Source organism: Nansenia antarctica, assembly GCF_963989245.1.
Source record: "Nansenia antarctica genome assembly, chromosome: 6".
NCBI lineage: Eukaryota > Metazoa > Chordata > Actinopteri > Argentiniformes > Microstomatidae > Nansenia > Nansenia antarctica.
The window spans coordinates 50,515,816-50,538,538 of NC_137676.1; the positions used below are offsets into that span (position 1 = coordinate 50,515,816).

The 22,723-nt window shown below is 45.9% G+C and overlaps 2 protein-coding genes across 2 annotated transcripts in view; both read left to right on the forward strand.

Moving 5' to 3' along the window:
* Nucleotides 1-608: 608 nt before the first annotated feature.
* ifrd2 (interferon-related developmental regulator 2) lies at nucleotides 609-15,483 on the forward strand. The gene is made up of 12 exons (XM_080534124.1): nucleotides 609-1,042; nucleotides 5,420-5,536; nucleotides 5,668-5,752; nucleotides 5,873-5,997; nucleotides 6,184-6,341; nucleotides 7,479-7,532; nucleotides 7,678-7,856; nucleotides 8,078-8,186; nucleotides 13,122-13,256; nucleotides 13,643-13,771; nucleotides 14,083-14,175; nucleotides 14,650-15,483. Exons 1-12 carry the CDS (start codon nucleotides 1,003-1,005, stop codon nucleotides 14,728-14,730), a joined length of 1,305 nt encoding a protein of 434 aa, XP_080390250.1. The 5' UTR covers nucleotides 609-1,002; the 3' UTR covers nucleotides 14,731-15,483.
* A 1,175-nt stretch (nucleotides 15,484-16,658) lies between these two features.
* LOC308160673 (acylamino-acid-releasing enzyme) overlaps nucleotides 16,659-22,723 on the forward strand; it is a gene marked incomplete at its 5' end in the record, with an annotated part of 9,098 nt that continues 3,033 nt past the window's right edge. Inside the window, 12 exons of the mRNA XM_080534616.1 lie at nucleotides 16,659-16,694; nucleotides 17,642-17,717; nucleotides 17,853-18,028; nucleotides 18,201-18,380; nucleotides 18,742-18,833; nucleotides 19,553-19,590; nucleotides 20,074-20,195; nucleotides 20,748-20,808; nucleotides 21,041-21,135; nucleotides 21,265-21,316; nucleotides 21,658-21,746; nucleotides 22,425-22,563. Coding sequence (XP_080390742.1) covers nucleotides 16,659-16,694; nucleotides 17,642-17,717; nucleotides 17,853-18,028; nucleotides 18,201-18,380; nucleotides 18,742-18,833; nucleotides 19,553-19,590; nucleotides 20,074-20,195; nucleotides 20,748-20,808; nucleotides 21,041-21,135; nucleotides 21,265-21,316; nucleotides 21,658-21,746; nucleotides 22,425-22,563 — 1,156 coding nt within the window. The remainder of the gene's footprint in view (nucleotides 16,695-17,641; nucleotides 17,718-17,852; nucleotides 18,029-18,200; nucleotides 18,381-18,741; nucleotides 18,834-19,552; nucleotides 19,591-20,073; nucleotides 20,196-20,747; nucleotides 20,809-21,040; nucleotides 21,136-21,264; nucleotides 21,317-21,657; nucleotides 21,747-22,424; nucleotides 22,564-22,723) is intronic.

Sequence of the window (22,723 nt, forward strand, 5' to 3'; positions counted from 1 at the left end):
AGTGTTATACAGGTGCAACTCAAAAAATTAGAATATCGTGCAAAAGTCCATTCATTTCAGTAATTCAACTTAAAGGGTTAAACTTAAATATTATATAGACTCATTGCATTGTACATATGCATGATTATACTTTTCAGAGGGCTGACATTTCTGTATTTAAAATCCTTTTCTTCTTAAAATTCTGAGATATTTAATTTGGGGTTTTCATAAGCTGTAAGCCATAATCATCAAATGTATAACAAATAAAGGCTTTAAATATCTCGCTTTGCATGTAATGAGTCTATATAATATCTAAGTGTAACCCTTTAAGTTGAATTACTGAAATAAATGAACTTTTGCACAATATTCTAATTTTTAGAGTTGCACCTGTAATTCCCGCATAACAGCGGGGAAATCGTCAGACATGCCCAGACTTGAAACAAACCCAAACAAGTTTTTGACAGCTGATTTGTTTCGGTAGGATGGGAGTTGTATTTTAATGGAATATGATGTCCCACGTCTGGGAGTTTGGTGGAATTCATCAAATGAATCCAGTTCCCATCCGCCCCTACTCTGTGTACGAAGAGGTGGAGCCTGGCCGGCCTCACTTCGGTTACCGAGGAGAAAGATGGTGGAATTTGCAACAGAAACGTGCTCGATACTCCGTCCCGATCACTTTGAAAACTACATATCCTCTCAACCTGGCATTAGATATCGGTTACCCGGGGACAATCATAGATAATAGACTCTCAAACGTGGAAGAAACGGACGTTCTTCGACCCGATCAAACAACCCAACTCCACGACAGACAGAAGAGGTGAAACGTGGTGTGGCGCTTCTGAAAACACCAAGTGGCGGGTTGAGTTTTGGAACATTTGTGTCATCGTACTGATCCAGATTTTGGAACACATTCGTGGCCCGTTGTTGTGTCACAACGACTTGTGACTTGTGACAAAGTAGCGATCGGCGAGTCCTGCCGCCACCGTTCCTGGGAAGTGGTGGTCAAACCTGGGGACTGGCAACATGCCGAGGAGTAAGAAAGGGAAACGGAGTTCTAATAAGGGTAAGCCAATATGTTTTGGGGTACGTTCACTGCTTAGGTAGCTAGCTAGTTAGTTCGATCTGTGAACAAAATGATCGTGACAGTGTAGAAGTAACCTTAGCTACCGTAATAAAGTTTATTTCCCCCCCGAATCAGAATCTGCGTGAGTCATATTGAACGAAAACAAAGCGGCCAGAACTAGCTAAACAACGGCCGCTTATTTGTCAACAAACTACAAATTATTGACAAATTGTGTGTGTCGGCAGAAGAATGTCCATCTGATGCAAGGCATTGGCAAGGCCACCTAAATGTGTGGGCATTAGTGATAGATTTACAGGTAGTGTTTTTCTGCAGTTAATATTGATGTTCCTTTCAGTGTTAAGCAACGTGTCTTCGTGACTTGCTACTTGATTCGTTATTATCAATCATTAAGCATAACCTGAAATAGCAGAACTAGCCAGGTGTTTTCGCCTGCTCTAAATCTAGCCACACGAAAGGCAAAACGTTTGCCCCCGGATTATTTTTAGCAAGTGTGTCAGTGTAGAAAAAAAGACTGCACGTGAGTGAGGGTCGTGCAAAGTGAGGTCATTTCTTTCGACAGGCTCCCCACCTCCCCCCCATTTGAATGGGTAGCTATACATCTGTCAGATGTTTTACATTAGAATGAGAGTCATGCAGTGCTTTTGAGCCCAGCCTGTGGATGCTTTCTATTGTATTTGGGCGGGCAGAGCTTTGCATGTTGCCTGGCCCAGTGTTCGGTACCGGTCGTGCCTTGCTGTGGGTCCTAACACCTATCCTCGTGGTCGGGTTTGGACCGGATCGTAGATAGGCTAGCAGACGCTTTAATGCCACATGGCCAGCGTGTCAAATGACATGTCAGAAGAGTAACACCAACCTCCAAATGATATGTTGTCCGGCTAACTATTGTTTTCAAGTAGATTGTCCATCATGCGTGGCGCCAACAATCATTGTGCTCCAAAGCCTTCGGGATGGAGAAAGTTTTGGTGAGAACAGCAGCAGCAGGAGGAGGAGGAGGAGGGTTGGTATCTAATGATCTCTTCCTCCCTGGTCGCCCTACCCCCCTCACCCCCCCCCCCCCCCCCTCACCTGACCTAATTTCCAGGCTCCCTCAGACAGGAGGTTCTACAGTGTCAGCTGTCAGCCAAGGGCCCTCTGTCGCTCAAAGGTAACGCAGCACTGTTTGAACCCTAACTTGACCCCCCCCCCCAAATCTTCATCATCTTCACCATCGGATCGCCTGGACTCGTCTACTGTGCCTCCATTATTGGCTGTCATCAACCTGCTTGATCTGTGCCTCATTCTGCTTCCCCCCCCCCACGGGACTAATTCTTCCTCAGACAACATTTTTGTCCATCCATAAGACCATGCCTGGCTCCTGCTATGAGACTGGCAGTGCTGCAGAAGTCAGTAGTAGACCCATCAATTATATGGGTGGCAAGTGGCAACCACAAAGACAGTGAACATTAAGTGGCTGTTTGGGGTGTCTAGCATTCGGCTGAGACTAATAACTCATTAAGGTCTCATTCCCAGATTCCCAGCAGTCACCTCTCTCTCTGTCTATCCCTCCCTCCCTCTCTCTCTCCTTCTACCAATTTGGTACCACCTCATGGCCATACTCCAACCTCACCTCCTCTCCCTGCCTCACCGCCCCTCCCCTCCCTGCCTCACCGCCCCTCCCCTTCCTGCCTCACCCCCTGGCTGTAGTGTCCCGTCAGCCAACTCCCTGACCTCAGTGCTGCTGTACAGAGGCTGTATGTATTCACACTGCTGCATGGCACTCTACAACCAGACATTACCCGTTGTCAGCTCTCCCACCTCACACAGCCTGTACTGTTGTGAATGTTTAACTCTATGTTCTATTGTTGTCAGGCATGAATTGTTGTGTCTAATAGCAGTCCTTGCCGTTTTTTTTTATTCTCGAGCAACAAACAGGAAGTTGACTAAAAGTTTAACAGTAACACGGCTGTGTTTCATTATCCACCGTCGCATAGTAGAATGCATGACCAATACCTTGTAAGCTGTAAAATATACTGTAAGCTATTTGCATCTTGGAACATAGTCAAGTCTGTTGGCTGCTGCCTGTGATTTTGTGTCACATTGTCAAGTCACATTTTCATGGCGTTATCTGGCTCAGGGGAGGCTGGTGGAGTTAGAAATCTGAGGACGGGAATGGAATGAAATGGGGAATGGTGTGTTTGATACCATTCGTCATTCCATACCTTACAATGAGCCTGTCCTCTGATTTCTACCTACACTGGCCTCCCCTGATAGAGGCTCCCGGTGCAGACAGCAACCACCTCATGTCATGGTCTGTGTGTACGTGTGTGATGTCATGACTTCCATGATGGGAACGAACAGCCATGGCAACAGTGTCCCCGGCATCGTCACTCACTGCATGGAATGGATGACATGTCTGTCACTCATCTCAGCCTCGCCCCCCCCATCTTTGGCATAACTGAAGTTCAGTTGAAAGATTGCCATAGACTGACACGTGAGGTTGAAGGGAACAGTTCACACAGACACACACACACACACACACACACACACACGCACACACACACACACACACGCTCTGTGTAACAGGGTCAAGGTTGATCACTAGAAAGTCACGTGACTGTGATAAGGACCCGCTTCACCTAGTGTGGTAGCACAGGTAGGATTGGGTGTACTGTAAACGAACTCACTAGTGACATCTTAGATGATCTTACTGGACTTTCTTCCTGCCATTGTCAATGTGCTGAAGGTCATAGAAAGGTGCACTACGTGGAGGTTATATGTTCTCTACGTTTAGCTTTAAGATACAACAGTACTCATGTCAGGTCATACTTCAGAAACCTCTTCAGTGCCCCCTCCTGTATGTGTGAGTAGCCTAGTCTCTGACACCTGTGTGTGTGTGTGTCCTAGCCTTTGAGACCTGTGTGTCTGTAGCCTAGCCTCTAGATCTGTGTGTCTGTAGCCTAGCCTCTGGATCTGTGTGTCTGTAGCCTAGCCTCTGGATCTGTGTGTCTGTAGCCTAGCCTCTGGATCTGTGTGTCTGTAGCCTAGCCTCTGGATCTGTGTGTCTGTAGCCTAGCCTCTGGATCTTTGTGTCTGTAGCCTAGCCTCTAGACCTGTGTGTCTGTAGCCTAGCCTCTGGATCTGTGTGTCTGTAGCCTAGCCTCTGGATCTGTGTGTCTGTAGCCTAGCCTCTGGATCTGTGTGTCTGTAGCCTAGCCTTCATCCCATCTACCCCCCTGTACAGTTTCTCTACTGTAAATAAATTAAGCATTATGACTACCAATGGCCCCTGGCATATATTACTTACTAATTTTTTCTTATGATGACTGATGGATAGATGAACCACTTACTTGACGTGTGTGTGTGTGTGTGTGTGTGTGTAGCCAGCCTAGCCTTTGAGAGGCGTCCCTCCCTCAGCCCTAGAGCCATTGGACAGGGAGGTGATTGTACAGCTGGATTCCCTCAGGACTGAGTCAGCCCAGTGAACTTTAGCCCAGTAACCCAGCTCTCCGCTGGGGCAGAGTGAGGCCTAGATGACTGGCTGCTCACAGTGGACTGTGGGGGGGGGGGGGGAGTCACACCTAGGAAGCTGATCCTGTGTCAGATCTATTTGTTTATCCCTAGGATGGTCGAGGTTAGGACCCAGCTCCTGCTGGCTCAGGCCTTTCTAATGCAGGCAGGATTAGTGGGCTCCAGTCACGTGATTGGTCCAGAGAGGGGCCGTTCATTGTGTGGCCTGTGCGGTCAGTCAGGTCGCCTCAGGGTGCTTCAGAGGTCACAGTATTCCACAGTACGACCTGGATAGTGGATACTATGACCCCCTACTGGACATGACAGACAGACTTCCATCAGGTCATCAGTAGTCCTTTGAATGGTTAAGTCGTGCAGACGAATCAGTGAGTTAAAACCAACATCTCAGCTCTTTGTAGGTAATTAGTTTACACTCACTAATATAGTTGTGTAAATAAAGTTATACGGGTGTTTACTGTTTAGACCTTGATAGTTATTGATGACCATTGTAAGCCAGTGTGTAGTGTGTGGCAGTGTGCCAAAGTGCCATGGAACCGAAGCCTAAGAATTTTACACTCTTACACTTTTGTAATGTGACGTAACAATAAAACGTGAACTTGTAGGGGGTGTGCACACGTGCATGTGTGTGTGTGTGTCAGCACTGGGTAGAGAATAGCCCCTGCTCTCTATAAGGAGAGGATCCGGACTGACAGACACAGACAGCTGAGCTACTGACCGAACACTAACCTCTCTCATCCCCTCCCTCCGTTCCTCCATTTTTCACCCCCCACCCTCACTCCCTCCCTGTCTCACCCCCCCTCTATCTCTCTCTCCCTTACTCTCGCTCCCCCCACTCCCCCTCTCTCTCAGGGGGTAAGAATGGGGTGAAGGGAGAGTCTGGTGCCAGTGATGATGAGCTGGCGTCCGATGTGCTCAGTCACTACAGCAGTGCCAGCGAGACGGCCTCAGTGCTGGAGGAGGGCACAGGTGGGACAAACACACACACTCCATTATTAACAGGTGCATCATCCTAGAGATTGCCCTGCAATTGCATCGTCTTTGCCACTGACGTGTGTGTGTGTGTGTGTGTGTGTGTGTGTGTGTGTGTGTGTGTACAGGAGCAGAGCCGGTGGATGAGCAGACCGCTCAGGACGAGATGGAGGACAAGCTGAAACAATGCATCGACAATCTCACAGACAAGAGGTAGACCACACACACACACAGGGTCTAAACATTAGTGGGAGAAAGGGTTATACAGCAAACGAGCAAGATAACACAATCACATTGTGGAGTGCTGAATCTTCTGCTCTGGCCCGCCCCCAGTGCTAAGACCCGTATGGCAGCGTTGGAGTCTCTGCGGGGGGCCTTCTCCTCCAGACTGCTCTACCACTTCCTCCTAGAGAGACGCCTCACTGTCACTGACTGTCTGGAGAGGAGCCTCCGCAAGGGTGAGAGATGTGCATGTGTGTTGGGAGTGAGTGAACTTGGAGCATGTTAATGCTCAGGGACTTGTAAAGGGAGGGATGTTAGAAGGAATTTAGTTGAGGGACTTGGTTCCCATAGTCACTTTGTCTGATTTGATCTGTTTTCTCTCTCCCTCCCTTCCTCTCTTCCCTTTCTCTCTCTCCCTCCAGGCGGGGGTGAGGAGCAGGCTGCGGCAGCGACGGTGTTTGCCCTGCTCTGTGTGCAGCTGGGCGGGGGGGAGGAGGGGGAGGAGGGCTTCAGGATGCTGCGTCCCGTCCTCAGCTCCATCCTGATCGACGGCTGCGCCAGCGTGGTCGCCCGCCAGAGCGTGAGTGGGCACAGTCAAATATTTTGAAATACTATTGAAATCAGGGTTCTCCTCTGGATTTTTTTCTTTTTGGAACAAGGTGAGCAGGATTGCATTACCAAAACCCGACAAGTGAGTTTGTTCGTGTGAAAATGTGCTAAAAATGCCACTCAAACTCTTGAGTTCACTGATGAACGCCATAACGTGTTCACTTGAGTTTTTCACTTTCAGCAACGATCTCGGTGGCAAGGCAAGTTTATTTGTATAGCACATTTCATACGACAGTGTCAAATCAAAGTGCTTTACATATAGCATTAAATAATACAGAATAAGGAGGATAGTTAGTAAGAAAGTAAAAATGACAAGAATAGATACATATACTGTATATAGATAAACATTTAACAAGATAAGACAATGAATAAAAAGATATACATATAGGCAAGCAAAGAGAGTTGCACTGCCCTAAGTAAACATCAGTTTAATTTGCTCTGAGACATCGTGGCGTAGCCGAGTGAACAAGGAGGCGCAGCGCCCCTCCTACATTCTTTGGGGAGAATCCTGCAAATACTCTGAAACACACATGGAATGAAATGTGACACAGCCCAATGAAAAGGGCTACCTGTAGGCGAAATCATTTTTCTGTTTTTTACATGTGCTTAAACTACAGATTGTAAGCTTTCAAATGATGCATCATACATTGAAATCGGAAACAAATTGAAGACGACATGAGTATTTGAATGTTGCTACACCGGAAATCACTAAGCACAGAAAATCCCCATCAAAGATAATGAATCCCCATCAAACAACAAGAAACGAAGTCATTGTGTTATAGATTACACTTATTTAATGAACGTAAAACTGTTCGGTAAAATAACGAGTGGGTACTTCACATCTTCGAGTTGAATGTTAGCTAAAAAAACGAAAATCTGAAAAATAAAATAAAAACTTTAAAGACGAATTTGACGTCTTTCTCATTTCCGAGAGGTGTCCATTTACATCAGATTGCGTCACAAATGCCCTCACTGGTGACTCACACCAGGCCACTGTCCTAACTCTTGAAGTAAATGTATGTTGTTCCCTCCCCTCTCCTCCCTCCCCTCTCCTCTCCTCCCTCTCCTCTCCTCCCTTCTCCCCTCTCCTCTCCTCCCCCCTCCTCAGTGTGCCAGGGCTCTGGGTACCTGCTGCTATGTGTCCGCAGCTGAAGACAGCGAGGTGAGAGTCATGTGACTGTACTTTATTCTCATAGCTGGTCAAGAGACTTGGAAATACTATTACTATTATTACACTACTACCATCTCTACCCCTCTCTCACTCTGTCTCTATTTCTGTCTCTCTTTTCTCCCCCCCCCCTCCCTAGGACCTGGTGAAGTCTATGAGCCACCTGGAGAGTGTGTTCACCACGTCGTACCCCAACCGGGAGGGCACCCTGCCCACCCCCAAGCCTGGCGCCTCCGGGCTCCACAGTGCCGCCCTCCAGGCCTGGGCCCTGCTTGTCACCCTCTGCCCCAACTCACGCCTAAGTGTGCTGCTCCACCTGTGAGTCACTGACAGACAGACAGACAGACAGGCAACACACACACACACACACACACACACACACACACAATCTGAACATTAGGGGGAGAGAGGGTTATGCAGGAAAAGAGCAAGAACAATCACATTCTGTAATGATTTTCATGTTGGACCTACAAAGTGTAAATATTATGCTCTGCTCATCTCACACTCTCTACCCCTCCCTCCCCCCCTCCCTCCCTCAGACATCTACCAAAGCTGCAGGTGTGTCTGGAGAGTAGTGATGTCAACTATAGGATCGCCGTGGGAGAGACCATCGCCCTGCTGGTTGAACTGGGCAGGGATATAGACCGGGTATGTACTGGTTAAACTGGGCAGACTGGGTATGTACTGGTTGAGGAAGGAGAGATAGAGAGAGAGAGGGAGGGAGGAAGGAAGGAAGGAAGGAAGGAAGGAAGGAAGGAAGGAAGGAAGGAAGGAAGTAGTCTACTGGAAATTTCTTGGACTCAGAAATGGTGATTCTTATAAACTTTTATGATTGAAATGTCATCTATAGGCCTAGTGGATGACATTCAACTTGGTTGCTAAGAGTTGCATGTTGGGCAATTTGAGTAATTAGCATATCATGCATATTAATTAGCATATTATGCTAATTAATGACTAAAAACAGGAAATGGCAATCATTTTGCTTCTAGTTAACTTAAAAGGGTGATCTAAAAAAAAAAAGTCCATGTTTGTGTTGTCCAGAAAGTCATCTAGTACCATGGTGCAGTCATGCAACCTTTCCTCATTAACATAATTTGCATAAATGATGTGTAAATTAGGTCAAAATCAGGAAATGGCTATATTTTCACTTGTAGTGAACTTAGAAAGGTGGTCTTAGAGTCTATGTTTTGATGTCCAGAAATTAATCTCTTGTCAATAACTAAATCATGCAACCGTTCCTCATTAGCATACTTTGCACAAATTATGTAATACTTTTTTTTTTTTTTTTTCGTCACAGACTTCCCAGAGTAAGTTTAATTTAATGGCAACATACTACATAGTGCATATAAAATATAAAAAAAAGAAAAGTTAGCCAAGTTAGCTCAAAATCCAACCATTTACATTAATTAATGCTAATAAATAATAAATCATCAAATATAGGAAACAGCAATACATTCATTTAAAGTTAACAACCACAACCTCACTCTCAATGGCCTTCACCCTCTTCATAATTTCTCTCCTCACTCCCTATCCGGTGGTTAAGTCTGACGTCAAAAGTGACGTTTAGCCATTTCCGGGTCCAAACCAGAAATTCCCCGCAGCAGAGTACCAGTGAACTACAGCGGTAGAATGACAGTTTAATCGTTTTTTATACTCGGATCTATTCATACAACAAGGGACACAGCACTTTCCCGTTTTCTCCATATTGTCAGGGTATTTGAGCCTCGGAAAAGCGCTATATAAATATAATTTATTATTATTATTATTTCAGCATTTAGAAGACAGCGCCTCAGCCAACTTTGGACCCGGAAACACGTCACGACTTAACAACCGAATAGCCTCCTCATCTTCTTTGTCTTTGTCTTCATGTATTGTGAATGCAATACAGCAATCTTGGAGGAGGACAGCCACAAGCATCCGATATGCATGCAGTGGATTTGCTGTTGAGAATGTTGGCGATGCCACCAAATGCCACTGCCAGCTGTGCTTCCATGCCAGAACCTTTCATCAAAGTTCCAATGCAGCCAAGGAATGACATCAGAGTGTGCATCATGTCGGGATGGATGGTGACAGACTTCCATCGCACTGGGTCACTCTACTGGATGAGACACACCACGATGTAGAGCTGAAGGTCCAGTGTGATGTGTGCATACTTCATGCCAAAGCTCTTCAGTGCTTTCTCAAGGTAGACAAGGGTTGTGAGCACGGTATCCGGGTGTGACGGTGGAGAATCGATAAGGGGCCCAAACACTACAATAGTTTTAGGCTTGTCGGTGGTTCAATTTTCTGTCTTCGCATGCGTTATAGCCCATCCAGTCAACTGGTTTTGACTGAGACAAGAGTTGGGATAGCCACGCAGAATCTCTTTCCTTTGATCGTATCAAGCTGGCAGCAACCTGATGTGTTTCTTCTGGAGAAAGAACAGGAATTGCTGGTGGTTTCCACTTGGGGGGGACCAGTGTAGTGCTCCAGTTGTAGAGACTGGTGAGTGAGTCGTAATGATCTTGCCTCATACTTATTCATCTTCAGCTGCATCACTCCAATGTTCCCGGTCTTGATGATGCTGGCTGGATGTATCTTGGTACCATTCAGACTTGCGATGTAGAGGTCGTAATTGACTGCCCAGCTGAATATGGGCCCCAACTCGGTAGTCTGACCAAGTTTCTTGTGATAATCAGCAGTGTTCTTTGACACAAACTGAGCTGCAGATTTGCGGAAGCGTAGAACTCCATCAAAGTTGGTTACATGGCCATGATCATTGAGGGTCTTGATCAGCTCATAGCTACCGTGCTTGTGGTGGAGCTTCACGGCTAGTCCTAGTGTGGTCTGATTGCGTGTGTGACTAATGTGCTGCTGGATACTTTGTGTCAGGGATGGGGGTGGGCATCAATGATCGACGATCGATAATTGATTGATAAGGATCACAAAATATTTTGCTCGCTAATCATTAATAAATTGAGTGGAAATTAGTTTGTCCACGTTATGTGTGAGAAATGAACTTTGCATTTGCCTTCGCATTGAATTTCGCAACGCAGTACGGCATGATGCAACAAGTTACACCGCTCATTGCAAACACTGCGCAGTGACATATAAATACAACACGACGACGACCCCGATGAAATACCACCTGCAAACAGTACATCCGACCCTGATTGCTCCTTCGCTACCTTCTCAGCCCTCCATCACGTCTCATCTAATACGCGGGAGGTGTGATGCACAACGAGAAGAGAAAGTAACGATGGCCATCTGCAAATTAATCGAAACAGATATTCTGCCGCTCAGTTTTGTCGAGGGTAGAGGATTTCGTGCGCTCATGCAAATAGTCGAGCCAGCATATCCTATTCCATCGCGACGTTCCATAACCAGGCGCATAGAAATCAAGAATAACGTTTTTTCCCCAAGGAAAACATGCTTGTTATTTCTGCCCTAGGTGTTGTTTTAATGAAAAAAAAGCGTATCAATTAATCGATAATTGATCGTTAATTCTTGTGATTATCAAAAAATAAATGTTTAGCGTTTGCCCAGCCCTAGTCAGGGAGAGTGCAGCCTTAGTAGTCACGAAGCGGAGTAAGGTAGCACTCGTGTCCTCTACGATCTTTGTAAATCAGGAATCACTCAGATCGTAATCTCTTGGCTTTAGTATGCTGGCTACTTCTGACTTGATCATCCTGATGAGCTTCTCAACTGCATCTTCATCATCCATCTTCGACCCCTTGACCATTTTCAATGTTTTAGCTACGTACTTCCTGAAACCCACCACAGTGGCACAACCTTCCACATTCAGAACAAAAATGTCAACAGCGGAAGATAAATGATGCTTGCAGTTACAATCCTACCTAGCTATTCATGTTGGCTAACCAGCTACAAGCAAATAGTAAGAATCGTGGGGCATTGTGTGGGAGTCAAGTGGAGAGTAGCAGGTGACGCCGGTGGGGGAGGGCGGACTGCACATTGTTGCTCATAAAATATGGGGTTAAATAGTATAATGAAAAATAACATGGATCAAAATTACCTTTCTAAATTGACTAAAAGCAAGAATATAGGTATATTTCCTGATTTTGACCTAAGTATTACATAATTTATGAGAAGTATGCTAATGAGGAAAGGTTGCGTGACTGCACCATGGTATTGGATGACTTTCTGGACATCATGGACTTAGACTCTTACGGTCTTTGCACACCAATGCGTTTCTTTCGCATGCATATTTTGTCTGTCATCCGAAAAAAAACGTTACGCACAGAGACCTTGCACACTGGCCCCGATGCGTTTTATTAGAATCCGATGCGTTTATTTGTTATATTGACGTTTCGAAATTTCGCAATAATGACTCAGCATTCTAAATGCTTGATATAGCAAAAGGTACAAACAAGTGAGAGCAATATAACTAAAGCCAAATGGTAGACTACATCAGGAACACCAGAACACCTTTCAACTGTCCCCGGTTGTGAAGAAAATAGCGTTAACATTTTGGAAATTAACCATGGCCTATATGCTTATATTTTAACAAAAATGTTAACTTGTTTTCCATGAACAAAATCGGTTGAGAAAACAAACTTTCCTCATTCTTGACGATGATTTTGTGCTGATTTTGTCACTACTGCCCGGGCCCTGCCCTTCTGGTAGACTACATCAGTAGAATGTATATCAGTAGAAAAGTACAATAAAGCTTTATTTCTTTTAACAAAGTGTGGTGTGCATCTCCAGCAGTGCGATATCTGTAAACATACCATCTGTAGATTCCGCTCAGGGTTGCCAGATGGAATTGGCAATTTCCAGCCTAACCACAGTCTATAAACCATTAAATCCACCAAAAACCAGCCCATCTGGCAACCCTGTCCGCTGCTTCAGAGTCTTCCACTTGTTGCGCAAAATAAGCCAGGGTTTGTCACATGTACCTATATGATGCATTGGTAGTCTGTGACAGTGTGTGCACCTGCCCGGACCCTGCCCTTCTGCCTGAATTTGAGTATGATGCTACCCAAATGAATGTTATTGTTTAGTGCCGTACGCTTTCGTGGTATTATATTGTGTGAATTATCATCTGTATGTTGTTTTTCTTTCACTCGACTAACCGCCGAGATACTACTTGAGACATGTACTTCTTTAAGCATTAATCCAAATGTCTATACCATGGCGGAGTGGTCAAAAACAACTCTCAAAAGGCTTTTGACGGACGCGAAAAACACAGGGGGACGGACAAATATTTCGGATTCGGTGTGCAAGCGTGATTGACACAACATGAGTTCTAATTTAATTTTTTTACGGACGTAAAAAACGCATTGGTGTGCAAAGGCCTTTAGACCCCAACCTTTTTAAGTTAACTAGAAGCAAAATGATTGCCATTGCCATCGTTTTTAGCGATTAATTACTCAAATGCAAAACCCAACATGCAACTTTTAGCAACCAAGTTGAATTTTATCCACTAGGCCTATAGATGACATTTTAATCATAAAAGTTAATAAGAATCAACATTTCTGGATTTACTATGGGGCCCTATGGGGCTTCCAGTAGACTGACGGAAGGAAGGAGAGAGACACAGAGACAGAGCGCTGAGCCCGGTCTTTTTGTCTCTCCACCCTGCAGGAGTTTGAGTTTGAGGACAGCGCCGACCTGTGTGAGTGTCTGAAGGGACTGGCCACCGATGGGAACAAGCACCGCGCCAAGAACGACCGCAGGAAACAGCGCTCCATCTTCAGAGAGGTGCTGCACTACATAGAGGTAAGAGAACACCGACCGGAGGCTCCGTACCAGGGGAGGCCGGCGGAGGCAGAAATCGGAGGACGGGCTCATTGTAATGCATGGAACAGAATAAGGAATGGTATCAGACTTGATGCATTACAATCAGTCTTCTGATTTCTACCTGCACCAGCCTCCCTTGCTCCATATATCTCTCTGATCACGTCAATATCATTACTTTTTCTGTTCTTCTATCCACTATTACTGCCTTCTCAACTTGATTATTCACACACTAAAGAAATACCAATCTCTTTCTAAGAGAAATTCTTCATTCTTATGTTAATTGTAGTACATTCATGACATTCCTTCATGTTGGTCTTCATATAAACCAGCTCTGTCCCTCTATCTGCCTCCCTCTCCCCCCACAGAACGAGGACTTCACAGAGGAGAAGATCAGGTTCGGTGTGGAGGGGGTCTACATCGACAGCTGGATTCGTCGGAGAGTCTACGATGCCTTCAAGGAGGTTCTGGAGTCTGGAGTTAGACACCACCTACAGGTTGGGAGGTGCCACTACCACTAGCTTAGAATATCTGGAATGATATTTTGATATTTTGAATTAAGCACTTTTACAAAAGTGATGCATATACCCACTAAAATATCTCTAAAAGGTTTTTTATTTATGTTCTTATTTCAATGAAGTCTACAATGCTTTCTTGGTTCTCTTTTGCTAACTGGTACTGTACTCAGAAACTGCTACTGTACCTGGTCTTGTCTATATAGGTAAATGATGATATTAATTATGGCCTGGTCTTCTCTGTATAGTTAAATCATGATATTGATTATTGTCTGGTGGTCGTCTCCCTACAGTTTAACCAGCTACTGAGGGACATCTTTGGCCTGGGACCGCCACTGATCCTCGACGCTTCCGTCAAAGCCAGCAAGATCTCCCGCTTTGAGAAGGTGACCCATGGCCTTTGACCTTTAACACTAACACCAGTAGTCCCAGCTGACCTACCACATGCACATCGACCAATCAAGTGTTAGACACACCTCTCCCACTGCCACATAAGAACATTGTAACAGACGGTGGAATACGATGATAACACATTTTTCGCACACCTCAGTGTCGGTCCAGGTGCCTAGAGGTACAACACTAGTCACTTGATACGAAAGGCACACATTTCACATTCAATGTAAAACTCCATCATTTACTGGATCAAATGACCAGCATTTCAGTCAGCAGACCGTGGTAAGGGTTTAACATCGACATGAGCTTTTCCAAGGCTACATAGCACCCTATAGAAACGTCTTAACGGTGGTGACATGTTTTTAGTTTGAAGGTCATTCAAGTCTTACTTCTTCCTTTCTCTCTCTCTCTCTCTCTCTCTCTCTCTCTCTCTCTCTCTCTCTCTCTCTCTCTCTCTCTCTTCATAGCATTTGTTCAACTCTGCTGCCTTCAAAGCCAGGACTAAACTAAGGAACAAGGTTAGGGACAAACGAGCCGATGTGATGTAAGAGAAGAGACGAGGAGGAGAGGGGAGAGGAATGGAGGTGGGGGGGAATTGTGATGTGTGCCACCTCCAGCACATGGGACAACGACACCCCCCTACCCGAAGTGTGCACTTGTTCCCTCTCCCTCATGGATATAGAAGCAGAGGACCCCCCCCCATCTCGTCCTCCTCTCCCCCCTCCTCTTACAGACAGGACCCACTGGCTACTGCCAAACCAGGGACTTTTGCAAACAATGCAGACGTGTGTGTGTGCGTGCTTGTGTGTGTTTTATTTTCTTTTTATTTAACACCACAGAATAAAAGTTATGAAACCTTTGGGAAGCCTGACAATTAAACACAGGCTTATGGTATCTTTTTATTATTATTGATATTTTGGAAGAACATCTTTAACCATTTCTGGTAATGTATTTTACTTTCTAATTTATTGAAAGTGGGAGATCAGTACTTGATTTTTAAAAAAAGAAAAATATAAAAAACACAAGGTCTGTTTACAGACTTAAATTATGGGGAAGAGGAAAAATAAGATTTGTAGTTTTTCATGTATATTTTTATGCAGGATGGTGGTTGCGCATATAATCTGTACATGTGTATGTATAAACAAATACATATGTATGTATTGGAAAAATGCATAATGTGGGAAAACAGATAATGTTGTAATCAGAGTGGCACTTACTTACTTTCCAATATTGTCATGCATTTGACAAGCAGTGCTATGTTACCCAAAGGGTAGAGGATCATGTATAAATGAAATGTAATAAACGCATATAATAAGACTTGTTGCTGCCCCCTTGCGTTTGGTCTCCTCCATAAACCCCTGCGAAATATCAACAAAATGGTATCGCCCAACGTGTCAACATGGAGTCCTTGGTAAAACGAAAATAAGATATTGTTGAAATTAGACAGATTTATAAGCCATAAGCAACATTCTGGCATAATATACACAGTTGTACAAAGTCCTAGCTATGTTTTATTTGTAAAGTTGAACCATTAAGTTTGCAACATGTTAAGTTGAGATCACATGTTTGTATCTATCACATTGTTGTTGTATATCACCCCGTACTTGGAGCTCCTGTCACATTCTTGCACGAGAATGATCTCACAGTTCTTTATCATCATTCACAATCTGTTGTGTAGTCCTGATTATAATTATGTCATAGTTTTTCGATTCGCAATTCAATGCCATGCCATGCACGCTCCTAGGCACGAATGGAACCCGACGTTATCAGCGATGTCTACGGGCGATACAGTAGGTTCCCAACCCCTGTTTCTGCTGGCCTGACCTTAACCGACCCCGTCTCAGGCTCTGTGACCTTATCCACAGGTAACACACGCACGTACACACACACATGCGCACACGCAGACACACGCACACACACACACACACACACACACACGCACACACACTCAGGCTCAGAATAGTTTTCAGACCTGTTTGTTTGCCTGTTTTGTCTTTTAAATGTGAAGACTTGAGTGTATTTGTAAGTCAGGTTGCTTTTTATCCATATATTCTTTTCATGATGCCCCTCCTGTCCACCTCAGAGTGGAGTCAGAGTGAGTCTGGCCGGGGAGCCAGGCTACGCTACACTCAGCATTGGACTCTGATGATACCACAGAAGAACACAGCAGCATCACCTCAGCAGGACCTCACTGTGCTCCCACCAAGTCCCTGCTACCCCATACAGGGAGAGTAAGCAGACACGCACACATTGAGATCTGTTTTGTCGTCGACACACACACCATCTGTTAAAGACCATATATATATATAATTTACAGTACCCAATAAAAACAGACCGGAGGTTTGATGATGTTCAAGGAGATGATGATGACAGTGGGAGATGATGTTGTAGGAGATGATGATGAATGTGATGAAGGTGTGGGTGGGATGATGAAGGTGATGATGATGAATGTGATGATGATGAAGGTGTGGGTGGGATGTTGAAGGAGATGATGATGAAGGTGATGATGAAGGTGTGGGTGGGATGTTGAAGGAGATGATGATGAAGGAGATGATAAAGGCAGGGGATGATGAAGGTGATGATGATGAAGATTGCGGATGATGATGATGATGAAGGTGGGGGATGATGGTGGGGGATGATGATGAAGGTGGGGATGATGATGAAGGAGATGATGAAGTTGGGAGATGATGATGAAGGCAGGGGATGAAGGTGATGATGATGATGATGATGAAGGCGGGGTTGATGAAGGAGATGATGATGAAAGGTTGGGCGTGTAGTTTTCAAGTTTCACGTTTATTGTTACATCACACTACACGAGTGTAAGAGAGTAAAATTCTTAGGCTTCGGTTCCTGACATTGCAGCACAAGGCAGTAGGCATAATTCAAGATAAAAAAGTGACAATAGTACAAGTAAGACAGGATACACTAGTGGTGCCACTAATAATAGATAATTCAGTAATAAAGTGGCTGTGAGCTTAAGGTTTTCGTAGTCCGTATACATGGTGTGTGCTTGGGGATGATAGTCAATTGTCTACAGTGGGCTTGTTCATGAGCCTGATCGCCTGGGGGAAGTAGCCGTGTAGGAACCTTTCTTGCTTCAGTTTGAACACCTGCCCTCTCTGCTGTTGAACTAGGTTGCTAAGCAGCCGTTGTCCATGCTGTAACTACCGGGCGGTTGTCAGGGAGACCGGAGGACACCAGTACCTGGAGGTAAGGAGTCGTATTGGAGGAGAAGCTCTGTGGAGTGAGAAGAGATTTTTAAGATTTCTTGAGTCAACTTATCCAAAGTCTTTTATTACATATGACTCATTGATATTGTTGGTATAGAATAACTGACCCTATAACTATATAATATCACATGTATTGTGGTATATCATCAGGTTGTATGACAGAACAATGAAATTCTTTGCACCACGAATTGCACCGCTTGCTAATCAGCTTGCTTTTTGTCACCCTCAGATCTGGGGGTCCGCTGGGCTGAAGAGAAGTGTGGATCTCACTGCTCTGGACGTACATGGCAGAGTGTACGAGGACGGTAAGGCCGCTGTTCATGGGGCTCAGACTCAGTACTCAAGTACATTGTTGACCATGCTGAGAAGTGTGCGTGCGTGCATGCCCGTGTGTGTGCGTATATGTGTGTGTCTGCGTGTGTGTGTGTGTCTGTGTGCAGCTCAGTTTGGCTGCCTGGCCTGGTCTGGGAGTGAGAGCAAGCTGCTGTACGTGGCTGAAGGGAAGAGGTCCATAACGGAGACCCCCGGGTCAGTACCAGCGACAGCAGGGCCCAGCCCTTCTACTGGAGGTCCAGGAGTCGGGGGACCCTCTGGAGAACGGCTGCCTGCTGGGACGGTATGTTGCCCTGGACGCCTAGGCTCAATTCCCATTCTCCGAGTCAACATGAGAAGTCAACTTCACTCGCAAACCTCACCCGGGGGGGTGGGTGGCGGGGGGGGATTGGAACAGCTAAAGCTTTACTGCATCTTCTCCATGTCTTCTTCCTTTCTCTCTCGTTGTGCGTCAGGAGAATCAGAGTGTGTACTGGGAGAATGGGAGCACGGCTATGGCCAGTAAGAATGTTTACTGGGAGGACTGGGGGGAGGGCCTGACCGGTAAGAGCGGCCCGGTGCTTTGTGTGATGAACGTGGAGAAGGGAACGGTGACGGTCCTCCAGGGTGTCCCCCCACACGTGTCCCCTGGCCAGGTAGACACACACAGGCACGCACACATACATGCACCTGCTCGCGTGCACACACACACACACACACACACACACACACACACACACTCACCCACACACACTCACACACACACACACACGCACACACGCACACACACTCACCCACACACACTCACCCACAAACACTCTCACACACTCACCTTCATGCACTCATGTCATTGTATGCCATAAGACAGCATACTGTATAGTCTGATAGCATTTAGTCATCTAATGTCAGGCTAAATGTGCATCTAAATGTGCATGTATGTATGTATGTATGTGTGTGTGTGTGTGTGTGTGTGTGTGTGTGTGTGTGTGTGTGTGTGTATCTGTGTGGTTCACCCAGGCTCTCTGGGCCCACAGCGCCAAGGCTGTGTTCTTCGTGGGCTGGTGGCATGTGCCTTTCAGACTGGGCCTGAAGTTCTGCACCAATAGGAGGTGAGGATTTGGACTCAGACATCGTCACTAGGGATGCTCCGATCTGGATTTTTGGGGCCGATACCGATCACCGATTTTTTTCCTCAAGATCAACCGATACCGATACCGATTTTAAAAAAAATACATAACTGTAGGCCTACTGACTGGATAGCCTACATATTTTTTGCTTTTTAGACAAAAGTTTTGATCCATTAGGCACCAAGCAAACGCAGACCCATTTTTATGGCATATCACCCAGTTAGGGCCTGAAGCCCAAGTCAGTCGATATGGCTGTATAAAAGACATCATAAACGTGGCCTTCATGGTTTACATACTGTTACGTCCTCCTATGTTTTCTGTTCAGTTATCTGTCTTCCCCAGGAAAGAAAAAAAACAAAAAAAAAAAGTTTTTGCAATCGGCCATTTTTGCCGATCACCGATCGAGTCATCTGGAGTGAAATCGGCCGATTTAAATCGGTGGCCGATAAATCGGAGCATCCCTAATCGTCACGTGGACAAGGGCCCTGTTTACATACTCCTGAAATGTGTCCTTTCTCCCCCACCACCATAAGACATCACTGATCTGACATGACTTGATTGGTCAAATCAATGTAGTGGAAAGCTTGATTTGACCACTCCAGTGATGATAGATCCGTGGTTGTGTTGACAGGGCTAAGATATGCTTATGAAAGACGTTCTTGAAGGCTTGTTTGACCTAATATCCTTAATTCGGATTTCAGGTCAGCTCTTTTCCGCCTGGATCTGGATGGGAACTGTGGTGAGGGAGTGAGTGAGTGAGTGTGTGTGTGAGTGTGTGAGTGTGAGTGTGAGTGTGAGTGTGAGTGTGAGTGTGAGTGTGAGTGTGAGTGTGAGTGTGAGTGTGAGTGTGTGTGTGTGTGTGAGTGTGTGTGTGTGTGTGTGTGTGTGTGTGTGTGTGAGTGTGTGAGTGTGAGTGTGAGTGTGAGTGTGTGTGTGTGTGTGCGTATGCGTGTGTGTGTGTGTGTGTGTGTGTGTGTGTGTGTGTGTGTGTGAGTGTGAGTGTGAGTGTGAGTGTGAGTGTGAGTGTGAGTGTGAGTGTGTGTGTGTGTGTGTGTGTGTGTGTGTGTGTGTGTGTGTGTGAGTGTGAGTGAGAGTGAATGAGTGCGTATTATTGAGGATAAACACACTACAAAGAACATATTTCCATTCCGTTCCTCACTGTCATCCCATTCCAATGGTCTCTCCTCCACCCACCCCTTTTCCTCCCCCTCCCCCACCTCAGAGTGCCTATCGGGGGACAGGTGGTCCATCTCTTCCCCCCGCCTGAGCCCCAATGGCGGGTATCTGGTCTACCTGCAGGGGGAGGTGTTTGGACCCCACAGCCAGTGTCTCAGCCTCATGCTGGTAAGCCCCCCTCCCTCCCATCTCATACACACCAGAGTTGAACTGTCCCTCTAACTCAGTGACCGTCATATTGTAGAGTGTGGTATTTAAGCAACAATGCCAGAGAGGCTGTTGTTTATCATCAATTTTGTCTCAGGTTGGGTGGGGAACGTAGCAGAGTTTGGACCGGCAAACCCCCTACCAAGTGACAATATTCACCATACGTCATGGCCTCAAGGGCCTTATTGCGTTTTACAACTTTTACACAACAAATCCGAACATTTTTACAATTTGTTAAGTGTTTATTTTGTGATCGATCATGGTGGTTTCTGCCCTGCTCTGAGAAATAGAATTTACCAAGCTACAAACGTTAAAAGTCGAGGGAACGTGATACAGAAATCTAGTGCGGTGTAGGAGTATCATAATACGACGATTTAACCGTGACGTTATCGTTATTAAATCACGGCTTTGAATGCCTCTCGGCCAATCACAGTGCAATCAATCCACTGTGTCATCGTTGGTGCGGTGCAGGGCCACACCCATAGTTCTGTCCTTGTTTGGGTCTTTCTACAGTACGAGCTGGAGAGGAACCAGACCTCGGTTCTGGTGGACGTTGTCCAAAGACCAAAGAAAGGTACCGACCCATAGGACCTGGTTAAAGGTTGATCTTTTCCCCCCGCCCTCTCTCTCTCTCTCGCATGCCCCCTCCTCTTCTCATCCCATGTATTCCCCTCCCTTTCAAGTATCTTTCTCTCTCTCTCTTCTCTTCTTTCTCTCTCTCTCTCTCTCCCTCTTCCTCCCTCTCTCTCTCCCTTTACTCTTTTCTCTCTCACTCTCTCTCTGTCCGTCCGTCTGTTCGATCCCAGGTCAGTTTGCGGGGGTGTATGAGGGTCTGGCGTCTAGTTGCTGGTCGTCAGACAGTGACAGAGTGGTGTTCAGTACCGCCAGGAGGAATTGGAAGGTAACACACACACACACACACACACACTCACACATGCATGCACACACACACACACACACACACACACACACACACACACACACACACACACACTCATATACCTCCCCCTTCTCTCTTTCTCTCTCACAGGAGCTCTTTTCGGTAGACAGGAGGTCTAGGAGAATAACCTGTCTGTCTAACAGTAAGCCTGCCTCTACTCATGATCACATTATCATCACATTAACATTGGTACATTATCATAGTCACATTAACATTGGTACATTATCATAGTCACATTAACATTGGTACATTATCATAGTTACATTAACATTGGTACATTATCATAGTCACATTAACATTGGTACATTATCATAATCTTATTATCACATTAACATTGGTACATTATCATAATCTTATTATCACATTAACATTGGTACATTATCATAATCTTATTATCACATTAACATTGGTACATTATCATAATCTTATTATCACATTAACATTGGTACATTATCATATTAACATGAATATGTCTCTCCTCAGATGAGGAGTTTGGGAGCTGGAAGTTGCTCTGCATCGAGCAGGACCTGATGATGGTGTGCTGCTCCTCCCCCAACAGCCCCCCGCAACTGGTAATTCATCTCTGGGGGGTGGGCATGGGGGGGGTCACTCACTGCCCCCCCCCCCCCACCTTATAATTAATCTATGTAGTAGGGATGTTACGCTCGACGCAGTAGTCACGACACGGCGTCTATCTTCCGACGTAATGTGCGTCGATACAAATGTATCGATGCTTGTGTCAAATTGGCAAAAACCACGTGACTACTCGAAGAAAGATTCGTACGTCACACGAGCACATCTGACGCGTGTGTCAATCATTCCGCAGACGGGGCAGTGTTCCAAGTTTGGTACTGCATAAAATGACCATGACCATGACCTGACCAGCAGATGGCAGTATAGAACTGCTGTACCACGACCTGACCAGCAGATGGCAGTATAGGCAGTACCATGACCTGACCAGCAGATGGCAGTATGAAGTTGCTGTATCGACTGCATCGATAGATCGACACTTTTTCCGACACAATTGTGTCGAACGTGTCAATTGCGTCGAAAGCTTCGTTTCCCCCATCACTACTATGTAGGGCAGGTCACCCACTGCACCATCGGGGGGGTCGGGGGGGGGGGGGGGGGGGGCAGGGGCTGGTCAGATTCCCAGACACAGATTAAACCTGGACCTAGTCTTAATCCCACTTAACCCCACTGTATTGAACATGAGGCATGGACCCTCTCCTACCTGTGTGGTTGGTTAGAGGGTGGCCGCTCTCCCGGAGGTGGGGCTCGAGGCCCGAGTAAACTGGAACACTGTGGCCGAGTCCGAATGGGCCCGTGATCTGGACTGGACGGTTCTGGACATCAACCCTACCCCCCAGGAGGAGAACCCAGACTACGGTGAGTAGACGGTACCGGATCAGATAACAATAACCCTCCAGCCGCTTCACACAGATGGTACCGATCCTACCCGTACTGTTTTGGTTTGGTTCTGATCATGTAGTCTGTCAATAGCTGCTGTGGCGGAAGTGGAACCAGCAGGCCGAGTCAGAGCCTTCTC